Source organism: Myotis yumanensis, unplaced genomic scaffold (assembly GCF_028538775.1).
Source record: "Myotis yumanensis isolate MYYU_CA2020_CCGP unplaced genomic scaffold, mMyoYum1.0.hap1 SCAF_13, whole genome shotgun sequence".
Lineage (NCBI taxonomy): Eukaryota > Metazoa > Chordata > Mammalia > Chiroptera > Vespertilionidae > Myotis > Myotis yumanensis.
This window is the reverse complement of record NW_027223764.1, coordinates 36,605,204-36,631,102: the sequence shown is the minus strand read 5'-3', so window position 1 is coordinate 36,631,102 and position 25,899 is coordinate 36,605,204. Positions and strand designations below refer to the sequence as shown.

At 38.2% G+C, this 25,899-nt stretch overlaps 1 protein-coding gene and 1 pseudogene across 6 annotated transcripts in view; one reads left to right on the top strand and one right to left on the bottom strand.

Annotated features, from left to right (window-relative positions):
• JMJD1C (jumonji domain containing 1C) overlaps positions 1–16,316 on the top strand; it is a 247,062-nt gene extending 230,746 nt beyond the window's left edge. For all 6 annotated transcript variants that reach the window (XM_070432828.1, XM_070432827.1, XM_070432830.1 and 3 more), the window contains 8 exons: positions 766–934; positions 1,764–1,854; positions 2,584–2,714; positions 3,075–3,197; positions 7,343–7,482; positions 8,700–8,876; positions 14,925–15,056; positions 15,406–16,316. In XM_070432828.1, the coding sequence (XP_070288929.1) occupies positions 766–934; positions 1,764–1,854; positions 2,584–2,714; positions 3,075–3,197; positions 7,343–7,482; positions 8,700–8,876; positions 14,925–15,056; positions 15,406–15,495 (1,053 nt within the window). In that variant the 3' untranslated portion in view covers positions 15,496–16,316. The remainder of the gene's footprint in view (positions 1–765; positions 935–1,763; positions 1,855–2,583; positions 2,715–3,074; positions 3,198–7,342; positions 7,483–8,699; positions 8,877–14,924; positions 15,057–15,405) is intronic.
• Positions 16,317–19,403: 3,087 nt separating this feature from the next.
• LOC139021522 (dnaJ homolog subfamily A member 1-like) lies at positions 19,404–20,704 on the bottom strand (annotated as a pseudogene).
• Positions 20,705–25,899: the final 5,195 nt, after the last annotated feature.

Below are 25,899 nucleotides of genomic sequence, written 5' to 3'. Positions count from 1 at the left end.
AGTATCTTTTACAGAAGACTTTAAATCACAACTTTGTGTTCTCTATATTTTAGACTTTCAACTTCATTTATAATAAAGGAATTAAGGTGGGGGCAAGGGAGGGGGCTGGGAATAATACATCAGATTGCCTAAGAGGTTTCTTTTTTTAAAACATCACCATTGGAGTTTTAAAAGCTATAAAACTTCAGTTGTTGGTTTTTAGTTTAGAGAGCCTTGAGGGATTTTTAATTCATAGGATTTCAAAGGAGAGATTCACTTTCAGAGAATAGTGATTAGGCTTGAAATTTAATGTTGTTATGCCTAGTTTAATATTTTTATTTATTATGATCCTTGTCAAGGTAAAAAATGTAGGTATGTGTTTTAAGTAATGGAAACTCAGAATGTATATAAACTTTTAAGCTCAAGGAGTTTTTATATAATTTACTTTAAAATTTTTAATACATACATTACATACATACAAACAAATGAGTAGGTTATATTGTGTCTAAAAATTAATCTGTAAAGAAAGCAACCAAAAAATCATACTTATACTGTCTAGAAATGAAATTTTTAATATACTCTACACAGCAGTCTCATCCTTTTTTTTTTCTTTTTAACAATATACTGTATTGTGAACATCTTTCCAAGTCAGGGCCTATTTTTGATTGCCTCTTATTCTCACAAGTTGTCATTAGTACTAAAACTTAACATTTGTTGTATGTGCTTATAAAGTCAAATTTTGGAAGTGTCCATATATCTTTCAACTTTTATTTATCTATTTATAAGCCTGCAGTGGTTTCTGGTGTACATAAGAAAATGAACATGAGCTTATGGAAGTCAGAATCAATTAGTCTTGATTTTGGAGACCACCAAGCTGATCTTCTGAACTGCAAAGACAGCATTACTTCAAATGGCAATGTCAAAGAATTCTGGGATGGTTTTGAAGAAGTTTCAAGTATGTTGTTTTTTGTTTTGTTTGTTGTCTGTTCACTGTCCCCAAAAACAATAAATTGTAAATACGACTTACCAGGTTTTTAATCTTTTAAACTTCTATATTACTTTGTTGTCTAATAAAAAGAAACAAATACAGATATTCCTCAACTTAAAATTGGTTACATCCTGATAAAGTCGTAAGTTGAAATTATCGTGTCAAAATGCATTCACCTAACCTATAGAATGTCAAGCTTTTAGCCTAGACTACCTTAAATATTACATTAGCTTACATACAGTGGGCAAAAAAAACACAAAATGCCACATAGCTAGCATAGGAAAAGAGGAAAATTCAAAATTAGAAATATAGTTTCTACTGAATGCCGGTTTTCACACCATTGAAAAAATGGTTTAATTGACCCATCCTAAGTCAGAGACCATCTGTGCTTGGAAATAGGAGACTGGATCCTATTCTTGTCTCCACATCTAATTTCTTTTGGCCATAAACAAGTCTTTTAATTATGGTTACTTATATCACATGAGGAATATTATTTGGCAACCCCATAAACCTTTGGAAGTTGAATTATAAAATTTATATGAAACACTGAAAATTAAAAGTAGTTTTAATAAAAATTATAGGAATATTTTTAAAAGAATTTATATACATAAGAACAAAAGTCTTAAAATTACCTAAGTATATAAGAAATAAAAGCCAATTATGCACGCATTCATTAAGTACCTACTGTGCAACAATTGAGTTATTTATTCACTTTTTACATTTCTTCCTCTCCAAACATTAATAAAAATTAAAAGGCAGAGATTACCTTTTTTGTAATTAATTGTATTCTTTATAGAACGGCAAAAAACGAAAAGTGGAGAAACAGTTGTTTTAAAATTGAAAGATTGCCCTTCAGGAGAAGAATTCAAGACTATGATGCCAGCCAGGTATATCTTTTGAAATTTTTTTTGTTTTTTGGGGGGTTTTTTGACTTAGCTTTTTGAAGTTGAGCTGAGATTTATACCCAGAAGTAAGATAAGGAACAACAACAAAAGTGACTGTTAGGCATTTTCTTCCTCATTTAAAAATAAACTAAAAAACAAAACTGGCTCTAACTGATTTGGCTCAGTCGTTTAGTACAGGCCCTGGGACTAAAGGGTCGTGGGTTTGATTCTGGTCAAGAGCATGTACCTCGGTTGCAGGCTCAATCTCCACATGCGGGAGGCAACCAATTGATGTGTCTCACATCGATGTTTCTTTCTGTCTTTATCCCTTCCACTCTCCCTAAAAATCAATGGAAAAAAACATCCTCGGGTGAGGATTTTATAAATAAATAAATAAATAAGAAGAAAGAAAAGAAACTGAATTTCTGAAGTCTCAGCAGGGGAGAGTCCATGTTAGGACAGTAAAGGAAAGAATGCTCATGTCAAGGACACATTCTTTGGGACTTCCCTGTTCATGGTGTTTTTAATTGTCACGATTAGGCAGCATTGCCATTTTAGTATGGCTTCTGTTCTTTGCTTGCAGATGTATTATGCACTCATTTAAACTTTTAATGAAGTCAGGAAAAGTGTTACCTATCAAAGGCCTTATGTTTTTGAACAAGTTGAAAATTACATATTTGGAAGCACTTAAAAATATGTCTTTATTCAAAAGAAGCCAATGTTATTTTTCAGATATGAAGATTTTTTAAAAAGCCTGCCATTGCCAGAATATTGTAATCCAGAAGGAAAATTCAATTTGGCCTCTCATTTGCCAGCATTTTTTGTGCGCCCTGATCTAGGACCCAGGTTGTGCAGTGCCTATGGTAGGTATATATTTGCATTTCCATCAACTTGGAATTCTATGGAATTTTAACTAACTTCTCTCTATAGATAAATTGTCTAATGATTTTTAGGTTACACTAAATATGTTCTTTTAATAATCCATTGAAATATTTTTCTAAATCAATATAGTAGGAAGTAATATCCCATGTATAGATAAGTACCTGCTAATTCCTTGCAAATATTTCCATTTTCTATTGATTTAATTTTTATGGAACATTTCAGGATTGTGACTTTGGGGGGAGGTTTTGAATCATGGAGAGTAAAACTCACAATTAAATTTTCCTCATAGAGTTGGTTTGGGATATGTAAAATAGTCAAGTAAAATTTTATTTCATACACAGGTGTAGCTGCTGCTAAAGATCATGACATAGGAACAACAAATCTCCATGTTGAAGTTTCTGATGTTGTAAATATTCTAGTCTATGTTGGCATAGCAAAAGGAAATGGCATTCTCTCAAAAGCAGGTAAAGAAACTTAAAGAATAATGATGTTTGGAATAACAGTTGAATAACCACACACACTAGTATTATCCAGAATGTCAGCCTGTGAGTTAACAGCAAAGATTACAGAAAGAATTACAATGATTATAGGGATATTTTCATCTTTATTACTTGAAGAGGGATTGTTTACCCGTGTGTTGTTGTTTTTTTACATAATAGGAATTTTAATTTTAAAAATGGATATTTTTATTTAATCTTTTCTTTTTCATTAAATAATGTGTTAATGAAAATAATCTGTTAAAGCTCACTTATAAACATTTATTGAAGAATAGACAGTAGACCCTGGAACTCTGAAGATGATTTTTTTCTCCAGTATCATTTAGAAGGGACCTTTTCTTTTTTTTTTTCTTTTTACAGTTTTTTATTATTGAGTTTGAGAGACATGGGGGGAGGAGAGAGAGAGAGAAACATTGATCAGCTGCCTTCCACACATACCCCAATCTGGAATCGAACCCGCCACCTTTTGGTATACAGGTCAACACTCCATCCAACTGAGCCACACCAGCCAAGGCAAGGGACCTTTTCTTTTAAAGTAGAAATAACATTTCTATCCAGTGTATAGGTTTTAGATTCCGTCCTCTGGATTTCTTTCTAAAACCTTTTTCAGCCTTTATTCCCTTCTTTATAGACATAGGCATTTAAAATTTCCCTCTCCACTAACTAGCTTCTTTTCTTCAGAGTAAGAGTGCACTGTGGACTATTCCTTCCTTTTCAAAAGAAAACTTCCTTCAAACCATGTCTTTCTTGCCATCATCCTATTACTCTTGCTCTCATACCAAATTCTTTGCTGTGTCTGTCACCTCCCTTTCACATTTCATCTAAATAAGGTTGGGCTCTATACCTGCTACCCCACTGAAATTACTTGTGCTATGACTCTCACAACTGGGTAATTTAATGGTTTCTTTCTGGTCCTTTCATTACTTGCCACCTCTGTAAATAAATGGCACTGTTTAATCACTATGTCACCTTCAGATACTGGCCTTGGCTCCTGTGAAACTACTCCCTGATTCTTAATACTGTTCATAGTTATAGACGTAATTGTCTTGAGTTTTCTAGTTTACATGCACTTCCTGTGAAGTGGGTGGCATCCAGCTATCACTTAGAGCATCATATCTATATCTGGAGCCTAGAATGCTTGTACAGCTTAGTGGCTAGTTGCCAAGGATATGGGGTTTCATTACAGGATTCACTCAACTTTTCTGTATATTTGACAGCTTCTGTAATACCCATACTAAATTCTCCCAAAACTATAGAAACTCACTTTTACATTGTTTCTCAAGTCCCTTTGCTATAGATTATTGATTATAATAGATAAAAAACCCTTTGCCTCTCCTACACCCAAGGATTTAAGAGTCAGGGACAGTTTATAGTCCCAGCTCTAGCACAGAAATGTGTGACCTGTGGTTGAGATTACTTATCCTTTCAAAGCCGCCTGTTATGCCTCAGGGTTAATTATCTCTTCTGTACTTCACTGTACTCTCTTTTTTTTCTTTTAATTGATTTCCTAGAGGAAGGGAGAGGGAGAGATGAAAACATCAGTAATGAAAGAGAATCATTAATCAGCTGCCTCCTGTACACCCCCCACTGGGGATCGAGCCCGCAACCCAGGCATGTGCCCTTGACCGGAATCAAACTCGGGACCCTTCAGTCTGCAGGCTGACGCTCTCTCCACGGAGCCAACCCAGCAAAGGCTACTTCATTGTACTCTTTTTCAAATCATCCCCTATAGCAATTTGTCTGCAATATAGAGGTTATGCCTCTTTTTCTCTAGTCTTTCATGTGCTTAAATGTTGGAACTTTCTTAGTCGCCTTTGTGTCTGTATACCTCCCATCTCATTTATAGCATAGTTTTTTATCTTTTGAGAAAACATTAATATTTTAGTTCTTTGACTGTCTTTTATCTAAAGTTTTGCCAATTTTCATAGATGGTCACAAAAAGTAAAGAATGTTTTGGGTGCCTAGCCAGGAGGTCATGGTTCCATTCCTGGTCAGGGCACATGCCCAGGTTGCGGGCTCAATCCCCAGTAGGGGGTGTGCAGAAGGCAGCTGATTCATGATTCTCTCTCATCATGGATGTTGCTATTTTTCCCTCTCCCTTCCTCTCTTAAGTCAATAAAATATATATATATTTTTTTAAAAGAATGTTTTGGGGATATAATAATGCTTAAAACACATTAAGAAATAGTGGTCTAAAAAGTATGCACTTTTTCTTTTCCTCCATCTACAATGGCCCTCCTATCTCTTTTTTGGCAAATTCCTATGTTTATCCTTCAAAGTGTAACTCATATTATCATCTCCCACTAGAGATCTTCATTAAACAGTATAAACTTTCTCTTCCTTATGATTTTGTTGTTTTAATTTACAGAGCAATAAAAGTTAAAGGAGCGGTAATTGAAAAACTTTTATCTAAGGTTGTTAAATTATAATTTTGTTAAAGAAAACACATTAGCCCTGGTCAGGTAGCTCAATTGCTTAGAGCACCATCTTGATAAGCCAAGGTTGCAGGTTTGATCCCCAGTCACACACTTATAAGAATCAACCAATAGCCCTAACTGGTTTGGCTCAGTGGATAGAGCATCAGCCTGCGGACTAAAGGGTCCCGGGTTCAATTCCAGTCAAGGGCATGTACCTTGGTTGCAGGCACATAACCAGTGGGGGGTGTGCAGGAGGCAGCTGATCGATGTTTCTAACTCTCTATCCCTCTGCCTTCCTCTCTGTAAAAAATCAATAAAATATATATTTTTTAAAAAGAATCAACCAATAAATGCACAAGTGGAACAAATTAATGTTTCTCTCTCTCCCTCCCTTTCTGTCACTAAAAATCATTTTAAATAGTTATTTTTAAAAACTACATTTAAAAACCATCAACTGGGCCTGGTCAGTTTTCTCAGTGGTTAGAGCATCGGCCCACACACCAAAGGGTTTGATTCCCAGTCAAGGGCACGTACCTGGGTTGCAGGTTCGATCCTGACTCCCAGTTGAGACGTGAGTGGAGGCAACCTATCTCTGTATCTATCTCTTTTTTTCTTTTTTAATATATTTTATTGATTTTTTTTACAGAGAGGAAGGGAGAGGGATAGAGAGTTAGAAACATCGATGAGAGAGAAACATCGATCAGCTGCCTCCTGCGCACCTCCCACTGAGGATGTGCCCGCAACCAAGGTACATGCCCTTGACAGGAATCGACCTGGGACCCTTCAGTCTGCAGGCCGACGCTCTTGTCCACTGAGCCAAACCGGTTAGGGCCTGTGTGTCTATCTCATATCTGTGTTTCTCTCTCTCCCCCTCTTCTCCCTCCTTCCCACTCCTTCCCTTCTTTCCACTCTCTAAAAATCAATGGAAAAATATCCAGGTAAGGATTAACTAAAAAAAATCAACTGGCATTTTATAAACATACATTATCGGAATTATATTTGAGAACTGAACCCATCTTTTTGAATTTTTTTGTACTTGTGTGACTGCACTCACTACGTGATATTCTTATTTGTCTACATTTATTAATACCCTCTTCTATCTGTGAGGTTTTGACTGTCTTTCTTAACTATAATCCCCAACATTCTAGGACAGTGTCTGGCACATTGTAAACACTTAATAAATGTTTGAGTTAAGAAATCCTTACAGATAATTTTAAAGATAAAAAGGCTTTTATTTCTACTGTTGCAAATTAGGAAACATCTGATGTATTCATTGTAGCAGGAAATAGATTTCTTCAAAGAACAGTTCTTTAAAATGTTTGAGTATAGTGAAACTGGGAATTTGGAAAAGAAGACTCAGAGATAACATAGTTAACATTTTTTTTTTCTGTTCAGACGTGTGTGTGTGTGTGTGTGTGTGTGTGTGTGTGTGTGTACAGTTTTTGGTTTGCCAACATTTCAAAAGAACGATTTTATGTTTCCTCAAAACCACAGTATGTAGGGCATTTGCATTTAATTACAGATTAATAATATGTGAGATCTCCCAGGAATTAGAAGACATTTGAGGTTTATCTCCTCTTTAAAAGTCCCAGTCTATCAAGCACTGTGCTGCCTCCGATAGGTCAGTTTTAGGAGACTTGGCTTTCTGCTGGTAGTCTTTGCTGACCAATTTGAAAATATTCTCTGGTGTTTTAGGAATACTCAAGAAATTTGAAGAAGAAGATTTGGATGACATTTTAAGAAAACGATTGAAGGACTCAAGTGAAATACCTGGTGCTCTGTGGCATATTTATGCTGGGAAAGATGTTGACAAGATAAGGGAATTTCTTCAGAAGGTATAATTTAGTTTGCAAATTTGTTTATCTCTTCACCTTAAGCAAAGACTAATTTTTAATGTAACTTCTTTGGCATTCAGAATAAGATCCTATATAATAAAAGTCTAATATGCAAATCGACCAAATGGTGGAACGACCAGTCGCTATGACGCGCACTGACCACCAGGGGGCAGACACTCAATGCAGGAGCTTCTCCAAGCCTGCAGGCCCCAGGCCAGCCAAGGCAGGTGTCAGCAGGGGCCACCAGATCGCCCCGCTGGTCGCCCCACAGATCAGCCCTGATCACCAGCCAGGCCTAGGGACCCTACCCATGCACAAATTCCGTGCACCGGGCTTCTAGTCATTAAATAATGTAGGATCTTTATTTTATTTATTGACTTCTTTTTGCTGTTGACCTGGGGAGTAGTACTCTATCATATCTGATTGCTGAGATACACTTATTTGAATAGACTGAAATTTTTAGTAATTGTACCTTTATTTTGGTTGTTAGACATTCTAAATGAATGTGACACATTCATCTGAATAAATGATTAAAACCCTTTGTTCAAATATTTTCTAATTATAGAGATTTTTTTAGGGTACCATCATTGCTGCTTTTCTTATAGTAAGGGACATCTTCCTTCTGAATGGACATAGGTCTCTGGTCAGTGCAGAGGGCTAAAGCCCTGTACCTACTGTCTTATACCAGAATACTTACAAGTATTTTAATTTAAAATATTACAAGTTATGCTTTTTAAAACAGAAGGTTATTCAGTGATTAGTAAATGGTTCCTTGAAGTTCATTTGTCAAGGGTTAGGAGGTTAATAGTATAAAGGTATTTATCTTAAAAGGTAAAAAGTACCTACCTACCTTAAGAGACGAGCAGGATCAGGAAATATTTATGAAGTCCATACCTATGAATTATTTGACTAAGCTTTTTCTCATCTCTGCATTGTACTCTTGAAACAGTTATAAGGAAGGAACCAAATAGATATAAACTTCACAGTGGAAGGAGATGAGAAGGGAGTGTGCCTCACTTTATCAGTGTGCAGTGTTTTAATATCCCCTAGCTTTTCAAATGGTTGTAGAATATTTTCTCTAACTTAAGCTCAGTCATTCCATACGATTGTGAGAACAAAAGACTTATTGTAAAGAAAATTAAAATTTAATGGAACAGAATTTACCATTTCCCTTACTGAAATTGGGGTGCATATTTTAATTACAATCCATATTTCAGATTTCAAAAGAGCAAGGCCTTGAAGTTCTACCAGAACATGATCCAATACGTGATCAAAGTTGGTATGTGAACAAAAAGCTCCGCCAAAGACTGCTTGAGGAATATGGAGTTAAAACCTGCACTCTTGTTCAGTTCCTTGGTGATGCCATTGTCTTACCAGCAGGAACACTTCATCAGGTATAGAAAAACTTTTAACTTGCTTAAACATTAGCCATATTTCCATTTTTGTATTATCTCTGATTTAGTGGATTGAAATTTAATTTTTAAGACTTAGGGGAAAAAAGAAATACAGCAGGTCCTCAAGTAATGTTTTGTATGCCATAGGAAATTAACTCTTGTTTATATCAACTAGGCTGGTAAAATTGGTTTCATTATATGTGGTTTCACTTTTAAAGTTATAGTACTATTTGACAACATTAAATCAAGACTTAACTGTACTATATAGTTGGTTCTCGATAGTTGAAACTTAATAGTGGGGAAGAGTGTGTATTAAATCTTAGAGATCAAGTTTTTTAAATATATTTCTATTGGTTTCAGAGAGGGAGAGAGAGAGAGAGAGAAATACCAATGATGAGAGAGAATCATTGATCGGCTGCTTCCTGTAAGCCCCACACTGGGAATTGAGCCCACAACCTGGGCACACAGCCTGACCGGGATTGAACTGTGACCTCCCGGTTCCGAAGTCGATAATCAACCACTGAGCCACGCCAGCTGGGCAAGGTCATACATTTTTTAACACGCCCAGTATGAGTAGCATGAATTTTATTGGCTAGATTATTTGCAAATTCAGGCTTTCAGTGTCCCTCCTACCTCTTGAGGTTGCCAACATAGCAATGACATCCAAAGAAAGATGGTATATAAATTTTATAGCTATTGATCCACAAAGACTTGAAAACTAAAGTAAACACATACTTTTTCTGTGGCTGGACTGTGTGGCACCTGGAAGAAAGGTACAAAACAGATGGTGATGGTATGGAGGCCTGGATTGGAAGCATCCAGTAGGCTTCCATAACTAACGAGCTACCACAGACCAGTTTAGGCCATGCAGTAACAAAAGTGTACAAAGGAAACCAAGAACCCCAAAAGCTAGTTTGCCTCAAAGTTGATTCTATACCTTTCCACCACCTGGTAATTGGGATATATATCATGTGTAGTTTTACCAAGGAGTTCCTATAACTATATATGCTACTACTGTCTGTTTAGCATCTGTGACACTATTGTAATGGCACAAGTAAATATTCCTTAAGTTATAATGGGTGCTTAGTTTTTAAGAGATCAGGTTCAAGGTTAGATTTAGATTTATCACTTGTTGTTTAAATAGCATTTTTTGATAAAATATAAATATAAATACATACAGCTTTTTCTCTACATTAACTTCCTGGGGGAAATGTATTAATGCATTAATAAATCAATGTCTTATTTATGTTAAATTGTTTTATTTCCCCCGGACTTATATGAATAGCTCAGACATGTTGGATCATTTATGATTCAGGTTTAATTGGGATTACCCCACATACAGTTTTTGTTTTGTTTTGTTTTTTTAAAAATATATTTTATTGATTTTTTACAGAGAAGAAGGGAGAGGGATAGAGAGTTAGAAACATCGATGAGAGAGAAACATCGATCAGCTGCCTCCTGCACGCCCCCCAGTGGGGATGTGCCCGAAACCAAGGTACATGCCCTTGCCCGGAATCGAACCTGGGACCCTTGAGTCTGTAGGCCGACGCTCTATCCGCTGAGCCAAACCGATTCAGCATTGTTTTGTTTTGTTTTTTGTTGCTTTGTTGTCTCTTATCAGAAAACTAGAGGCCCAAGGCTGGGCCGGCCAGGGGGAGGGGCCGTGGAGGTTAGCTGGCCGGCCCTGTCCCCTGGTCGAACTCCCGGCCAAGGGGACAATTTGCATATTAGCCTTTTATTATATAGGATGGCTAATCAGTACTCAAAAGGAAAATGCTCTCAAAGGAGTAGCCTGTTTAAGATAAAAGTACAATAAATCTTTTCTTAAGTAGGAATAATTCTTTGATAATACAAGTTTCCTTAAATTCTTATATGTCCATTTTCTCAGTGTTGAACTGGAGGGTGCAGGTTGGGTTTTTTTGTTTTTTTCTTTTTTTTTAAGGTACAATCCTATATAATAAAACCCTAATATGCAAATCGACCGAACAGCAGAATGACTGGTCACTGTGATTCGCACTGACCACCAGGGGACAGATGCTCAATGCAGGAGCTGCCCCCTGGTGATCAGTGCGCTCCCACAGGGGGAGCGCCACTCAGTCAGAAGCCAGGCTCACAGCTGGCAAGCGCAGCGGCGGTGGTGGGAGCCTCTCCTGCCTCCGCAGCAGCACTAAGGAGCAGCGAGCAGGCAGGCAGTAAGGCAGTAAGGAGCGAGGGGTCCCAGTCTGGAAGAGGGCGCAGGCTGGGCTGAGGGACACAGCCCTCCCACCCCCAGTGCAAGAATTTCATGCACCAGGCCTCAAGTTTGTATATAATAAAATAGATTCTTACTAGTGTAGCGTTCTGTACTTTTTGACAGATAAATAGGTGAGTAACAACACAGTTAAAATATAGAGCACTTCAATCAGTCCAAGAAATTTCCTCCTGCATGTTTTTAGTCAACCTTTCCTCCCACCTGACATTCCTACAACCACTTACCTGTGGTTCTGCTTATATAAGAATGTCATAATTGCAATCATATAATATGTAGCCTTTGAGTCATTTTACATAATGCATTTGCATTTCAGCCATATTGTCTATATCAGTAATTGTTTCCTTTTTCTTGCTAGGTATAGTTGTTCATTACATAAATGTACCATGGTATTTTTTTAGTCATTAACCAATTAAAGAACATGTCGGTTGTTTCCAGTTTGGGGCAATAACAAAGCAAGCCACTATAAACCTCCACATAAGGATTTTGTATGAACATAAGTTTTTATTTCAGTTCGGTAAATACTGAGTAGTGGGATTGCCTGGTCATGATGAATGTATGATTAACTGATAAGAAATCACCAGGCTGTTCTCCAGAATGGTTGTACTATTTTCCATTCCCCAAAGTAGTATATGTGAGTTACATGTCCTCTACTTATTGTCAGTTTGCTTTTAAGCATTTGAATAATTGTGCTTTAGTATCTCACTATGGTTTTAATTTACATGTTCTTAATAACTAAATATGTTGTGCATCTGTTCATTTGTGCTTATTTGCCATCTGTATTTATCTTGGTAAATTTGTCAAATATTTTGTCTATTTTTATAATTGGGTTTTCTTATTTCTTACTGAGACTTAAGTGTTCTTTATCTACTCTACTTATGTGCTTTGCAAGTATATTCTCCCAATATGTGACTTGTCCTAATGGTGTCTTCCAAAGAGCAGATTTTAAATTTTGAAGTTCATTGCTCAGTTTTCTTTTTTTATGTATTACTGTATCTAAATTTTTTGCCTAGCCAGGATCATAAAGATTTTCTCTAACATTTTCTTTTAGAAATTTTCTAGTTGTTATTCTTACATTTAGTTCTATGGTCCATTTTAAATTAATTTTTCTATGTAGTATAAAGTATGGATCAAGATTCAAATTTTTTGCATATGAACATTCAGTTCTAAAATACATTTTCTTTGAAAATATACATTTATATGATTTTTAAACATTCAAACATTACAAAAGAGTTCACGGTTAAAATTCAGTTTTTTTCTCAATTCTGCCTGTAGTGCCTCTCCTCCAGAGGCAACCACTGTTACCATGGAGATTCCATGCATATACATCTTTCTGATGGATCTACTTCTTTTGGGGAGGCGCGGGAAGAAGAGCCAGGGCTTTTCAAAATAGTAGGCAAAGGTATCCTGTTATAAAGTATAGTTTTTAGTTTACATATCACTCTGCTCAAGGCCTCACGGCCTTAAATGATCTGCACATGTATCCTATTTCACACACGCACGGGTACACTCTTCACACATCCCCCTCACTGCCTTCCTCTCTCACTGTTCTTCTCTCTTGTCACCTTGATCTCTTTGTGGTTTTCACATACACCAAGCATGTTCCTACCCCAGGGCCACTGTATGTATGTATGTATATATGTATGTATTATTTATTTATTTATGCTAGCCTAAAATTCTTTTTCCTCTCAGATATCTGTAAAACTTGCTTCTTCACATTCTTTAAGGCTTTGCCCAAATGTCACCTTCTCAGTAAGGTCTTCCCTGACACCCCAGTTTAAAACTGCAAATTATGTCCCCCATTTACTGTCATCATCCCTGCTTTGTTTTTCTCCGTTGCTGTCATTACCTTCTAACATGCTTCATAATTTTACTTCACTTTCTTGATTGGCTTTTAACCCCCTACTGGAATATAAGTTTCATGAGGACAGGGATTTCTGGGTTGTTTTTTATTGCTCTCTCTCTTACCCAGAATAATGCACATAAGTGTTTGTGAGGCCTGAAGGCCTAAAAATACAACATAGTTTTTACACAAATATAGATGAAAACAAAATTGTGACTTTCCATTTATATATATTGTGTGTGTGTGTGCTCTTTGTACAAACATGCAAATTTTGGCCTATTCCTTATGTGTCTTTGGCTACTTTAGAATGTTTACCTAGAATGGAATCTAACTTCCAGGCTTTTTTTGTTTTAATATATTTTTATTGATTTCAGAGAGAAAGGGAGAGGGAGGGAGAGACTGAAACATCAATTATGAGAATCATCGATTGGCTGCCTCCTGCATGCCTCCCCATCGAGCCTGCAACCCAGGCATGTGCCCTTGACCAGAATCAAACCCAGGACCCTTCAGTCCGCAGGCGACACTCTATCCATGGAGCCAAACCGGCTAGGCTAACTTCCAGTTTTGATTGTACACATAAGAACATAGGAAAACGTGTTTTTGAAATATGTAGAAATTTCACTTAGATTATAGAGAGCAAATTTCATCTGTGATAAAAAAAAAAATGTTATGCTTAAATCTTGGAACAGGTGCTGAACCTCTTATCCCTAGTTTCATGCTCTGAAATATAGAGCTTCTATTCTACAGACACATATTGCAGGTGTAGTGAGACTAAACAGCAATGCTGAAAATGTGAAGCATCCACTATGTTCATCCTCCAGAGGAACCAGCAACCTACTGATTAAAAAGAGCATGTTTCATTCATATCTACACATAAATATATGCTATCTAGCTACCAATAGAGGAACAGTGCTAGATTTTAAAGAACCCTGCAAACTTCAGCAGCTATTCAGGTGATCATTATGCCCAGAGGAGGAATTGGAATTCCATTACCCTATCATCAATTAGATTTTTTCCACAATCTCTATTCCCCACTCTTACTATCTCCCTCTTCTAACTCTTCCTAGTTAAATTTATTTTTATACTTTAAAAAATGGAATAAGTTTTAAGTGCTCGGTTCTCAATTATTTTTTCTTTCCCAGGAATCTTACATCTTTTAATATCACTTAGAAGACAACCGAGAAACATCACAAAATCAAGATTAGGTCAACTTGGTCCTTTCTTTGTCATTATACTGATCCTTAATAGAAAGGAGTTCTATGAAATAGTGAAGTGTGTGCAGTCACTTTGTACATGTTGAACAAATAAAACATTTACCAGCTTCTTATGAAAACAATTTAGTCAAGAGAGAGACAACTGTTGAAAGGCAGTTGTACTGATTCCACCAAAGATTGAAGGATATTTTTAATTGGTTAATTTGGGAAAAAAAAAAAAAAGGCACAGATCAACAAAATACTAGCATAATTCTAAAACTCTTGTCAATATATCTATCGGAAACTACAGTTTTCATCCCAGTTCCTAAAAAATAAACTAAGTTTCATTTTTTTTAATCTACTCTCTGTTCTCAAACTTAACAGTGAAGTGATGAAAAGGCTAGCAGCCAAAGGAGCAGCAACAATCATCCAGATTGGCTGCACTGTTTGTTTTTAAGTAACACCAAAACCTGCCTTAACAAAATTGGTGATTTAAGATCTTATTACCAGCGTCTCTGAAGGGTTCCTGGAAAACTTTTCATCTTTTAAAAATGTTCCAGTTACAAAGTCACTTTACATGAAGTTGTTCAGTGGCAGAACTTTTTGAAAAAGTGTGGTCTTCTGCTTTGAAATGCATTTGATATTTTGGAGAAAATAAGTTCTCTGGTGAATTGTCCTTTGCGTTTATTATTAACAGACAACTTCGCTTTTCTCTATCCTCACTTCCTAAAATTTACATTTTACTGCTTTTGTTTTGGGGATAGGTCCAGAATTTTCACAGCTGTATTCAGGTAACTGAAGACTTTGTGTCTCCAGAACATCTCGTACAATCATTTCATTTAACACAGGAACTGAGACTTTTGAAGGATGAAATCAATTATGATGATAAATTACAGGTAAGAGATGAATTTTCTGACTAGCTTCTGTTCTGCAGACTTTTTATATTCAGAAATATTAATACATGCGTAACCGCTTAGGCCGTCATGGCCTAGTTTTTCACATTCGGATAACGATCAAAGATATTAACCCCACTATGCACTTAATTGTATAACTTTTAGTGGCCCTGATTTTAACTTTTGATTTAACAACCAGAAATTGTTAACTTGGACATTTTTTAACTTTGACATTTATTTTCCTTGAATTTGGCTTTCCATTAAAAATTATTTTAATATAGCAGTTAATATTTGTTAATTTATCTTCTGCTCGAGTAGAAATCCTAGCATAATTCCAAAACATCTGTTTCAGGTTAAAAACATCTTGTATCATGCAGTCAAGGAAGTGGTAAGAGCTTTGAAAATACATGAAGATGAAGCAGAGGATATGGAAGAAAATTAGGTGTGTTCCAGTTTGCTGTTTTTAGGCCATTGAAGTGGGATTACTTGCTCTTGAACGATGATATGTATGCACACTGACTTAAGCTTCATAAAACCATCAGTGCCAAGAAATTCTCTTTGTAGTAATTACTTGTTACTGACATCACAGCGGTATAGCATAAGTCACAGCTCCTATGATTCAATGTTAGTTATTAAAACAAGCTACATTTAAAAAGCAGCACTTCATAGCTGTTTTTGTATTATAGTGTATATGAAGTTTGTGAAAATGCCAGATTTAAAATGATGTATTTATTTTTGGAAAAAAATACAAAATTCTATGCTATATTGTTGATCAAGTGTAAATGTGACCTTGTACAGTTTACTAAAATAACTGATATTTTTCACTACATTGAGACAGTTACTGTGAGAATAGGACACAAACACCAGCTATTGCCTGCATTTGGGAAATTGCTGAATCGCACAGAATTCATGTCATAATCAGAAAATTACTGCCAAATAATTGTAAAAATTGTAAAATATAAAGTATATAAAACAGATACTAAATACAGACACTTCAATATTTTGTTGAAGTTCTTGACTGTACAATTAAACATTTTCAAAAGGTGTAATTTATTTAAAATTGTCTCATTTTGGTAAAATTTATGTGACTTTTAAAGCTAAATATTAAACTTAATATGCTATGTAAATATATACATATATACATTTAATGATGTATTTTTTTAAAACATTGGCTTGCTTTTATTTGTTAAGTGCAAGTGTTACATATGGCTTTGTACATTGAAGTTGAAAGGGGTTTTACATTTTCCATTAAAAGGACTTTATCAAAAATTGGCTTGCTTCTTCCTCATCAAGGTGATTAACAGCATTTTCTTGTGATATTATGTTCTTTTCTAAAACATTTCCCCCTTACCTTTGATCCTTGTAAGCTTTTTTTCAGCTTTCTTCCAACTCTGTTGGCCATCTATATATATAAAAGCCTAAACAACCATTACAGTGGAACGACCAGTCAACCAGTTGCTATGATACACACTGACCACCAGGGGGCAGACACTCAATGCAGGAGCTGCCCCCTGGTGGTCAGTGCGCTCCCACAGGGGGAGCACTGCTCAGTCAGAAGCCGGGCTCACGGCTGGTGAGCGCAGCTACAGTGGCGGGAGGCTCTCCTGACTCTGCAGCAGCACTACTGAGTGGTGGCAGCAGGCACAGTGGGCCAGAATGAGCGCAAGTGGCGCAGCGCCTGGCCCCAGTTCTGGCTCCTCCCTGGCCACCTGCCACTTGGCACACTGCTACATCCCCCAAGGGGTCCCAGATTGTAAGAGGTCACAGGCTTGGCTGAAGGACAAACCACCACCACCACCACCATCCCCCCCCCCCCCCCCCCCCCCGTGCATGAATTTTGTGCACCGGGTCTCTAGTAACTAGTGCCTCAGCTTACTTGTCCCAACAAAACAGGAATACAGGTAACTATCATTTACTTATAACACATTTAATAATAAAAAAAAACCATAAATGAATTTTAAAAACTATGATTATAGGAGTATGCAATTTTTTCTTCTACGATTTTTAGAGAGGAAAAGAGGGAGCAAGAGAGAAACATCCATGTAAGAGCAAAACATCGATAGGCTGCCTCCTGCACACCCCCCACTGGAATCCAGTAATCCCTTAATACATAAGATAACACCCAACCGACTGACTCACACTGGCCAGGGCAAAAGTATGCAATTTCAAATATAAGTTTCATAGCAGAGATTGCTGCCAATAACTGTTGACAATTGGAAGAGAAGAGCCTGAAGTCGGTTCACTGGATAGAATATAATTCTACTTACTGTGTGACCCTGATAAGTTGCTTTGATTTGGAGTCTTGATTTTAATAGGTGACTATTAATCACTTAGTTGCTTGAGTTTCACATAGTCCTATTTGGATTTTATTGGAAATATGTAGCTCTCCACTGGCGCCGGCAGAGTATTCAGGGACAGCCTTTCCTCTTTTTCCCTTTTTATTGGATTTATTGGGGTGACGGTGGTTAACAAATTATACAGGTTTCAGGTGCACAATTCTACAACACATCTGTACAATGCATTGTGTGTTCACCCCAAGTCAAGTCTCTGACATCCTTTTCTTCCCAACTGGAAAGTACGTACTTTAAAAGAAAAAAGTGGTAAACCCACATTGTTACCTTGCAGGTTGCTTAGTTTTTATCCTCGTATGTCCACCATCTTTTAGCTCCTGGTAGGCTATTACACCGCCCTCCACTCCAGGCAACGTTCAGCCAGGAATGGGGCAATTACATGTCACAGTAATGCCCCACCTGGCACAAGGTTAATGGGATGGATGACAACTACTTGGTGGGGGAGGAAATGGGCTGAGGATGTCAACCTTTTGTAAACTTTTTTTTTTTTTTTTGCTTTGTGATCAGTATATTAAGAAAACATTCATACTTTCCAAGAATGCTTGGATTCTGATGTCCAATTTAAGCTTTTGAACATTACTTTTAAGCATACAATTAAAGCTATTCATCATAATTTGCTATACTACCAACATTATCTTACATTTACTTTGGAGCACAAACTAAATGGTTTAAGGTTGCAACACCTAAAAAAAACAGTACTGCAAGCCCTCAAGAAACAGCTTATCTTTTTTTTTTTTTTTTTTGTTGATTTCAGAGAGGAAGGGAGAGAGAAACATCAATGATAACAGGGAATCATTGATCGGCTGCCTCCTGCACGCCCCCTACCGAGGATCAAGCCCACAACCCAGGCATGTGCCCTTGACTGGAATCAAACCTGGGACCCTTCAGTCCGCAGGACGATGCTCTATCAGCTGAGCCAAACCAGCTAGGGCAAGAAACAGCGTATCTTGATAAACCTCTTGTTTAGAAAGTTATTTCTGTCACTGATACCACAGGCTAAGTTATACAGTATGCCATTCTCAACTAACAATTGAGGCAATGGAATAAAGCAGAGGCATTACAATGAATCCCACGTAATGCAACTATACAGATCAACACTGCTCTATAAATTGGGTTCTTCAATTGCCAGTTAAATACATTGTAGTTTCTTCTATATATATAAAAGCCTAAGTGACTGTTCTACAGCTATGACACGCAATAACCACCAGGAGGCGGACACAACGCATAGGCATGGAAACATGGAACAGACAAATGAATCTCAGAGGTAAGGAGGTAAGGGGGAGGGTGGGAAGAGATTAACCAAAGATCTTATATGCATACTAGAGGCCCAGTGCACAGATCTGTGTACCGTTGGGGTCCCTCAGCCTGGCCTGTGGGGATTGGGCCAAAACCAGCAGTCCAACATCCCCTGAGGGGTCCCATTTTGCTAGAGGGCACAGGCCAGGCCAAAGGACCCCACTGGTGCACAAATCTGTGCACCGGGCCTCTAGTAGCTTAATAATTAAGGTTCATACATGGAAGTAAATACAGGTAACTAGCATTTAAATCTAAGCTATTGCATGTACACAACTCAAGGTATGACCTAAGGAAGGCATGGGAAGAAAATGTTAAGTAGTTTATTCTTCATTTCACTTAAAACATTACTGTAGCCCTGGCTGGCATGTTCAGTGGTTAGAGCATCGGCCCATAAACTGAAGGGTCATGGGTTTGACGATTCCAGTCAAAGGTACTGCACATACCTGGGTTATGGGTTCAATCCTGCATGCCAGGGGCAACCAGGATGTGTGTCTCATATTGATGTTTCTCTTTCCCTCTCCCCTTCCCTACCTTCCACTCTCTAAAATCAATGGAAAAAACATCTTCCATTATTAACAAAAAAACTTAGATAAGTAAAAACAAAGTGGGAATTTAAATAATTCCCAAAACAAAACACTACTGTATTTGCCTACTGAAAACAATAGCAAGTAGTGAGTATGTTATAATTCTAGTCATCCACTCATTCATTACTGTAATGAAATGCCAGCTTTGAGTGTTATTCACTGGCCCTTTAAGAGGTCTGACGCTGATCATCCTCAGATGCTTTTCCCTTGTAATGGTGCTACCTTTCTTGATTTGGATCAAAGTCCACCAGTTCTACCTGGTCCATTTCATTAGTCTTTTTTTAAAATATTTTTTTATTGATTTCTAGGTTTTTTTAATATATATTTTTATTGATTTCAGAGAGGGAGAGAGCGAAAGAAACATCAATGATGAGAATCGTTGATCAGCTGCCTCCTGCACGCCACACACTGGGGATTGAGCCCACAACCCAGGCATGTACCCCTGACCGGAATTGAACCTGGGACCCTTTGGTCCGTAGGCCAACGCTCCATCCACTGAGCCAAACCAGCTAGGGTTCATTAGTTTCTTCTACTTCTTTCCTCTCAGGGAGGTTTTCCAGCAAAGAATGTTTATCAGGAGAGAGCCATCCTCAGGAAAGTGTACCTTAAATTAAATGGTTACATGACCTTTTCTTGTGGCACACACCAGATATCTCCACACCTGACAGGCTGACCTGTATGAGAGCTGATAATTAAGGCTTGGTTTGGAAGCCACACAGTACTTCCACAGACATGAAAAGGTCAGTCTTATTGAGGGAAAACAGCATAGTCCTAATCTAAAACTGATACCTTCTGGCTCCAGTCCTAGTTCTTGGTCTCCTTAACCATATAATCTCATCCTCTGGCCATCTTTCATGCCTTTGTCAATAAGAGCTTTTAGAATTTTCTGTTGACCTATCATCCTTACATTGTAGCTTTTGCATTTATCTTCAGGACTTACTCCATTCCCCATGGTCTTGGCACTCCATGCACACAAACTAAATTTGCTGAAACATTCCAGGTCATATGCCGTGAATTTTCATTTACATTTCAGTACCTTGCAATTGGGACAGCACTACTCCTTTCTTACCATCTCAGCCTTCACATTTACAGACCACATTCTTTGCAGAGCTAGTTTTAGCTGCACCTTTGAATAAATCTAAGATTACTGAGAGCTGATGCACATTTGTTTTCTACCTCTTCTTTCGCTCCAAAAAGCATACCAAAATGTCCACGTTGTTCCACCTTTTAATGATCTCTTCTGTCATATAATTCACTTTTCTTTGCATCAGAAGATACTTTCTGAGCTTGGGAAATCTTCTTTAAACTCTCCATTTGGATTCTTATCAGGGTGGGACTTCAAAGGCATTTTCCTGTGTCTTTTTCACTTTCCCTGGATGGCATTGGGTTTGACCTCCAAAACAGCTATTTCTTTCACCATTTTCTACAACTAGTGTACAGGTGACGCAGGTGTACGCAAGCAGAAAGGAGTGTGTTCATGTGTGCAGCCCTCCACCTCTCGTCGCTGAGTGTTTTGGAAAGTTTCCAGTTTTTTACTTTTTTTATACCATTTTTTCAAAATATGCCTCAACTTGCCTGGCCGGCATGGCTCAGTAGTTGAGTGTCAAACCATGAACCAGGAGACCATGGTTCGATTCCTAGTCAGGGCACATACCTGAGTTGTAGGACCCCAGTAGGGGGCGTGCAGGAGCCAGCGGATCAGTGATTCCCTCTCATCATTGTTCTTTCTCTCCTCCCTTCCTCTCTCTGAAATCAATAAAAATATATATTTTTTTAAAAAAAATTGTATGTGTCTAAATACATTTCTGCCACATTTTGGGATCGTAGCACCCATAAAAATCATTATCCAGTTTCCTGTTAATGATATCTGGGTAAGATTAGTGAGCTTCAGAAGTTGGTCTCATAGCTTTACTTTGCTGTGTGTGTACATCTACAGTCATGGATTCAGAATGTTCTATTTCTCGACACCAACCTATCACAGAGGCGCTCTCATACCAGATCAGGACTGTCAGCCGTGGGAGGAAAAAGAATGGCTTAATTAGCATTCTACAGCTATTCAGTGTACTATGCACTATGAATCGGGGCATAGCCAGTGGCCAAGATACAAAGCCATATGCCACAGGTCTGTCCTGAGATTCAGACTCAGACTTTTCCTTACTACAAAAGCTATGACTTTTGTAGTAAGTTTCGATAGTTACACCTTGAAACCATATCGACGATACAGGAACTTAGTAGTATACGAAGTGCTTTGGCTCTCACAGCAATCCGGCTCTTTTCATGAAAGCAGTGTCTGAAACAAAAATGAAATGTTGGCAAGCTCTGGGTCACTGGCTGCATACAGAGTGAGTTCCCTTTCTTGAGTGGGGAGATTTTCACAGCTGACTGCAGCTGCGCACATTCTCTGTAAGTGAGCCAACCAGCTGCAGCTAAAACTGGAGGATTGCCTATCTCCTGTATCTGGTCTGTGAAAAGGAACTTGGCCCTGGGGTCAAAGAAGGTATATAGCAAGGATGTGTGGGTCACTGCTTTCCTGCCCCCTAGACTATGACTCCAGATTAGAGAGATGATGAAAGATTTGAACAGCTGGTTCGGTGAACAAATACGAAATGAAGTGCAAAATGGAAGGGAACTGACTCCCTTCCCAAGGAGAGTCAGGAAATCCCCTGCCAGCATGGTGAGGCGGTAACTGACTCACAGGTCCTTTCAAACTATTACAGAACAGAGGGAAAACAGCATAGGACCAAGGGAGGTCATGCAGGGTTAGTCGGTAGGAGCTCATGACAAAGGGCACGCAGGGATCACTGCCCCAGCCATATGCCTCACAAAGCATGAGAGTTACAATATGGATTATCATTGCAGGACACATCTACCTTTCTACAATTTCTTCAACATTTATGTTTTCATTGGTGACGAGATTTCCCTCAGAAACCTCCGATTGCCCTAGCTGGTTTAGCTCGGTGGATGGAGCGTAAGCCTGCGGACTGAAGGGTCCTGGGTTCGATTCCAGTCAAGGGCACATGCCCAGGTTGCGGGCTCGATTCCCCCAGCGGGGGGGGGGGGGGGGAGGGAGGGGGTGGGGGAGGGGTCTGTAGGAGGCCGATTCTCATCATTGATGTTTCTATTTCTCCCTCCCTCTTCCTTCCTCTCTCTCTAAAAATCAATAAAAATATAAAATAAAATAAAAAGAAACCTCTGGATTGTTAAATACTATGCAACCAGTATATACAAAGTACAGGGAGAATGTAATGCATACTACCTGTGGTTAGGGAAGGCTTCAGAGAGGCAGTATTTGTATAACCCTTCAAGGAATAGAAAAAAAAAAAAAACGGGACAACAAATGTTGTGGACATATTTAAATTGCCTTCTAGACCTTTTCCATGGACTCAGCTGTTTGAGACTTCCAACAGTTTCGAAAGTGACTTACAAAATAACTCACTCTTCAACTCTGGCCCTAGAGGAGAGGAAGGGGAGGAGCTGCTGGAACTACTGGGGACTTACTCCTTTCCCAAGGAGAGTCAGGAAAGTCCCCTGCCAGCATGGTGAGGATTATGAAGGGTGAAGGAATGTGAAGTAGACAAATCCCTATCCAGGATCAAGTTCAACCGATGGCTTCCAGGGTAGGTCATAGGTATATTATACTCCATGAAAAGCACAAATTATTTTCACATCAGCATCTAGAGCAGCAGTTCTCAACCTGTGGATCGAGACCCCTTTGGGGGTCGAATGACCCTTTCACAGGGGTCACCTAAGACCATCGGAAAACACATATATAATTACATATTATTTTTGTGATTAATCACTATGCTTTAATTATGTTCAATTTGTAACAATGAAAATACATCCTGCATATCAGATATTTACATTATGACTCATAACAGTAGCAACATTACAGTTATGAATTAGCCACGAAAATAATTTTATGGTTGGGGGTCACCACAACATGAGGAACTGTATTAAAGGGCTGCGGCATTAGGAAGGTTGAGAACCACTGATTTAGAGACACTGATAGCTTGAGGTGCTTTTCTTAGTCAAATGAAATTTTAGCCAACCTAATATATTTGTGTCCTCTAGGTTTTTGGAAATGGGTAACCATTTGTGGCATATATGGGGAACTCTTTACCTAAATTTTTAAATAACTAATTATGTAATTATAGTAACATAATAATAACTATAATTAACTTTCTGCAGAAACTAATTATGTTGAACAGAAACTTTTAATATTGTGTTAGCAAACTTTTTCCAGGTATAAAGGGGAAAAGCCAGCCTATACCTTTTGGGGAAGGAAAAGGTATCAGCTGCCTTTTTTTTAAAGTCAGTTCCTAAAAAATTACTGCACTATGCAGAGTCTAATAAACACCAGAGCACTTAAAGGGGGATAAGCCAGGGTTTGGGCCCAACATTGAAAAATTATCAGTAATGCATTAAAAACAAAAAACAAAACAATAGTGGTTTTACATGTTACATGTTTAAGCAATGGATTAGCACTACAAATAAATATGACACTTTACCTTGACATTTGCTCTGGACGTGGCCATCAGAAGGACTGCAGCTTGTGACTAAGACTGAGAAGTGGTGGAAGGAGGGTTGTCTGAAATTAGAAAGTTGTTACACCAGATGTAGATGGGTGTGTCTCAGCACCACCATGAGGATTAAGGTGCTGCAGTTTTCTGCATGTTTTTCTTGCAGACAAAATCGCTCCTTGCCGAAACCGGTTTGGCTCAGTGGATAGAGCGTCGGCCTGCGGACTCAAGGGTCCCGGGTTCGATTCCGGTCAAGGGCATGTACCTGGGTTGCGGGCGCATTCCCAGTGGGAGATGTGCAGGAGGCAGCTGATCGATGTTTCTCTCTCATCGATGTTTCTAACTCTCTATCTCTCTCCCTTCCCTTCCTCTCTGTAAAAAATCAATAAAATATATTAAAAAAAAAAATCGCTCCTTAAGCAAATGCAAAATTCTCATGTTTAAATTGTTCTCTACATATTAATCATGTTGGAACAAATTTGCATTTTTCAAAGCAACTGTTACAGTTGAACTATACCAGAGATTCTTCAAATTAAAGCTTTCTAAAGCCAATGGAGCATAGGATTTCAGAAACAAATTCTAAGACGTTAAAAATTTGGCACATCTGTTGGTTATCATATGACTTGATCCATCATCTCATCCTCCCAGAGGGAAAATGAAAGCAGCAATTTAGTTCATTTACATTGAGCTCCAAGACGAATGGTTAAATATTCTAAAGCGTACAAACTCTAGAAATTGTATAGTCATGGGAAATTGCTCTTCATCCCTGGTTAGTGGAACTTTTGAAGAACGACACAGGACATATTGGTACACCGCAGTGCTTTCTGAGCTGGAAGCCCACGCTTGGTTCTAAGTATTCCATTTAGATCTTTCCAACCAGTAGCAGTTTATCAAGATTTTAAAGTGAGATATTTACTCCTCCTCATGACTAGTGTTCCTGGTGTTTTCTGTGGGCTCAGTGAGGTAGGAGCCACTACTGTCAACTGAACTTTGGGGAGAAAGGTTTATTTAAAAGGTAAACAGGGATGACCACAAACAGAGTCAACCTCAAACTGTTTGCTTCTTTAAAAATCTCAGTTCTTATCAAGTTATCTGAGTATTGCCTGACCGGTGTGGCTCAGTGGTTGATCGTTGACCTGTGAACTAGGTCACGGTTCGATTCCCAATCAGGGCAAATGCCCGAGTTTCAGGCTTGATCCCCAGTGGGTGGTATGGTATGCAGGAGACAACCTATCAGTGATTCTCTCATCATTTTTAAATATATTTTTTATTCATTTCAGAGAGGGAGAGATAGAAACATCGATAAGAATCATTGATCGGCTGCCTCCTGCATGTCCCACATTGGGGATCAAGCCTGCAACCCAGGCATGTGCCCTTGACTGGAATCGAACTCGGGACCCTTCAGTCTGCAGGCCAAAGCTCTATCCACGAGCCAACCAGCTAGAGCAATACTTTAAGTTTTAGAAGCAGAAGATGGTGGTTCATTAACCAGATTACACTGACTTTAATTGAGATCTTGTCTATACATGTCAATAAACCACTCCTGAATATGAGAATATTTACTAGAGTATTTAAATATTAGTGACTAGGGACTTTTAAACTCTGTGGCCCCACCAAACCCCCTTTGACCCAAGAAAAATTCCTCACTGCCCACTAGATGGCACTCTTCATCATCTGTGACTCTTAAAAGGACATGAGTCCATCTGGGACAAGAGACAAATCTGAAGAAACCTTTTTAAACAGCCATGCCACTTTACTCCCACAGAGGTCTCCAAAACACTGAGATTATGACAAAAATATGATAAAGGTCACTTTTGATCTTCACATATAAAGCCTACCAGTCTAAAATGATTCAATAACTAGCTATCATTACAATTCATGTCTTGACCCTTCAAATAAGTTATAAATACCCGATGGCAGACTGCCTCACACTAGTATTCATCTTTGAAAACAACAAAACTTGAATCTCAACTCCCCACAAATGAAAAGGGATTATCATCCTAGCCAGTTCGTCTTCCTGGATAGAGCGTCAGCCTGAGGACTGAAGGACCCAGTCCGGGGTTCGTTCTGGTCAAGGGCACGTACCTTGATCAAT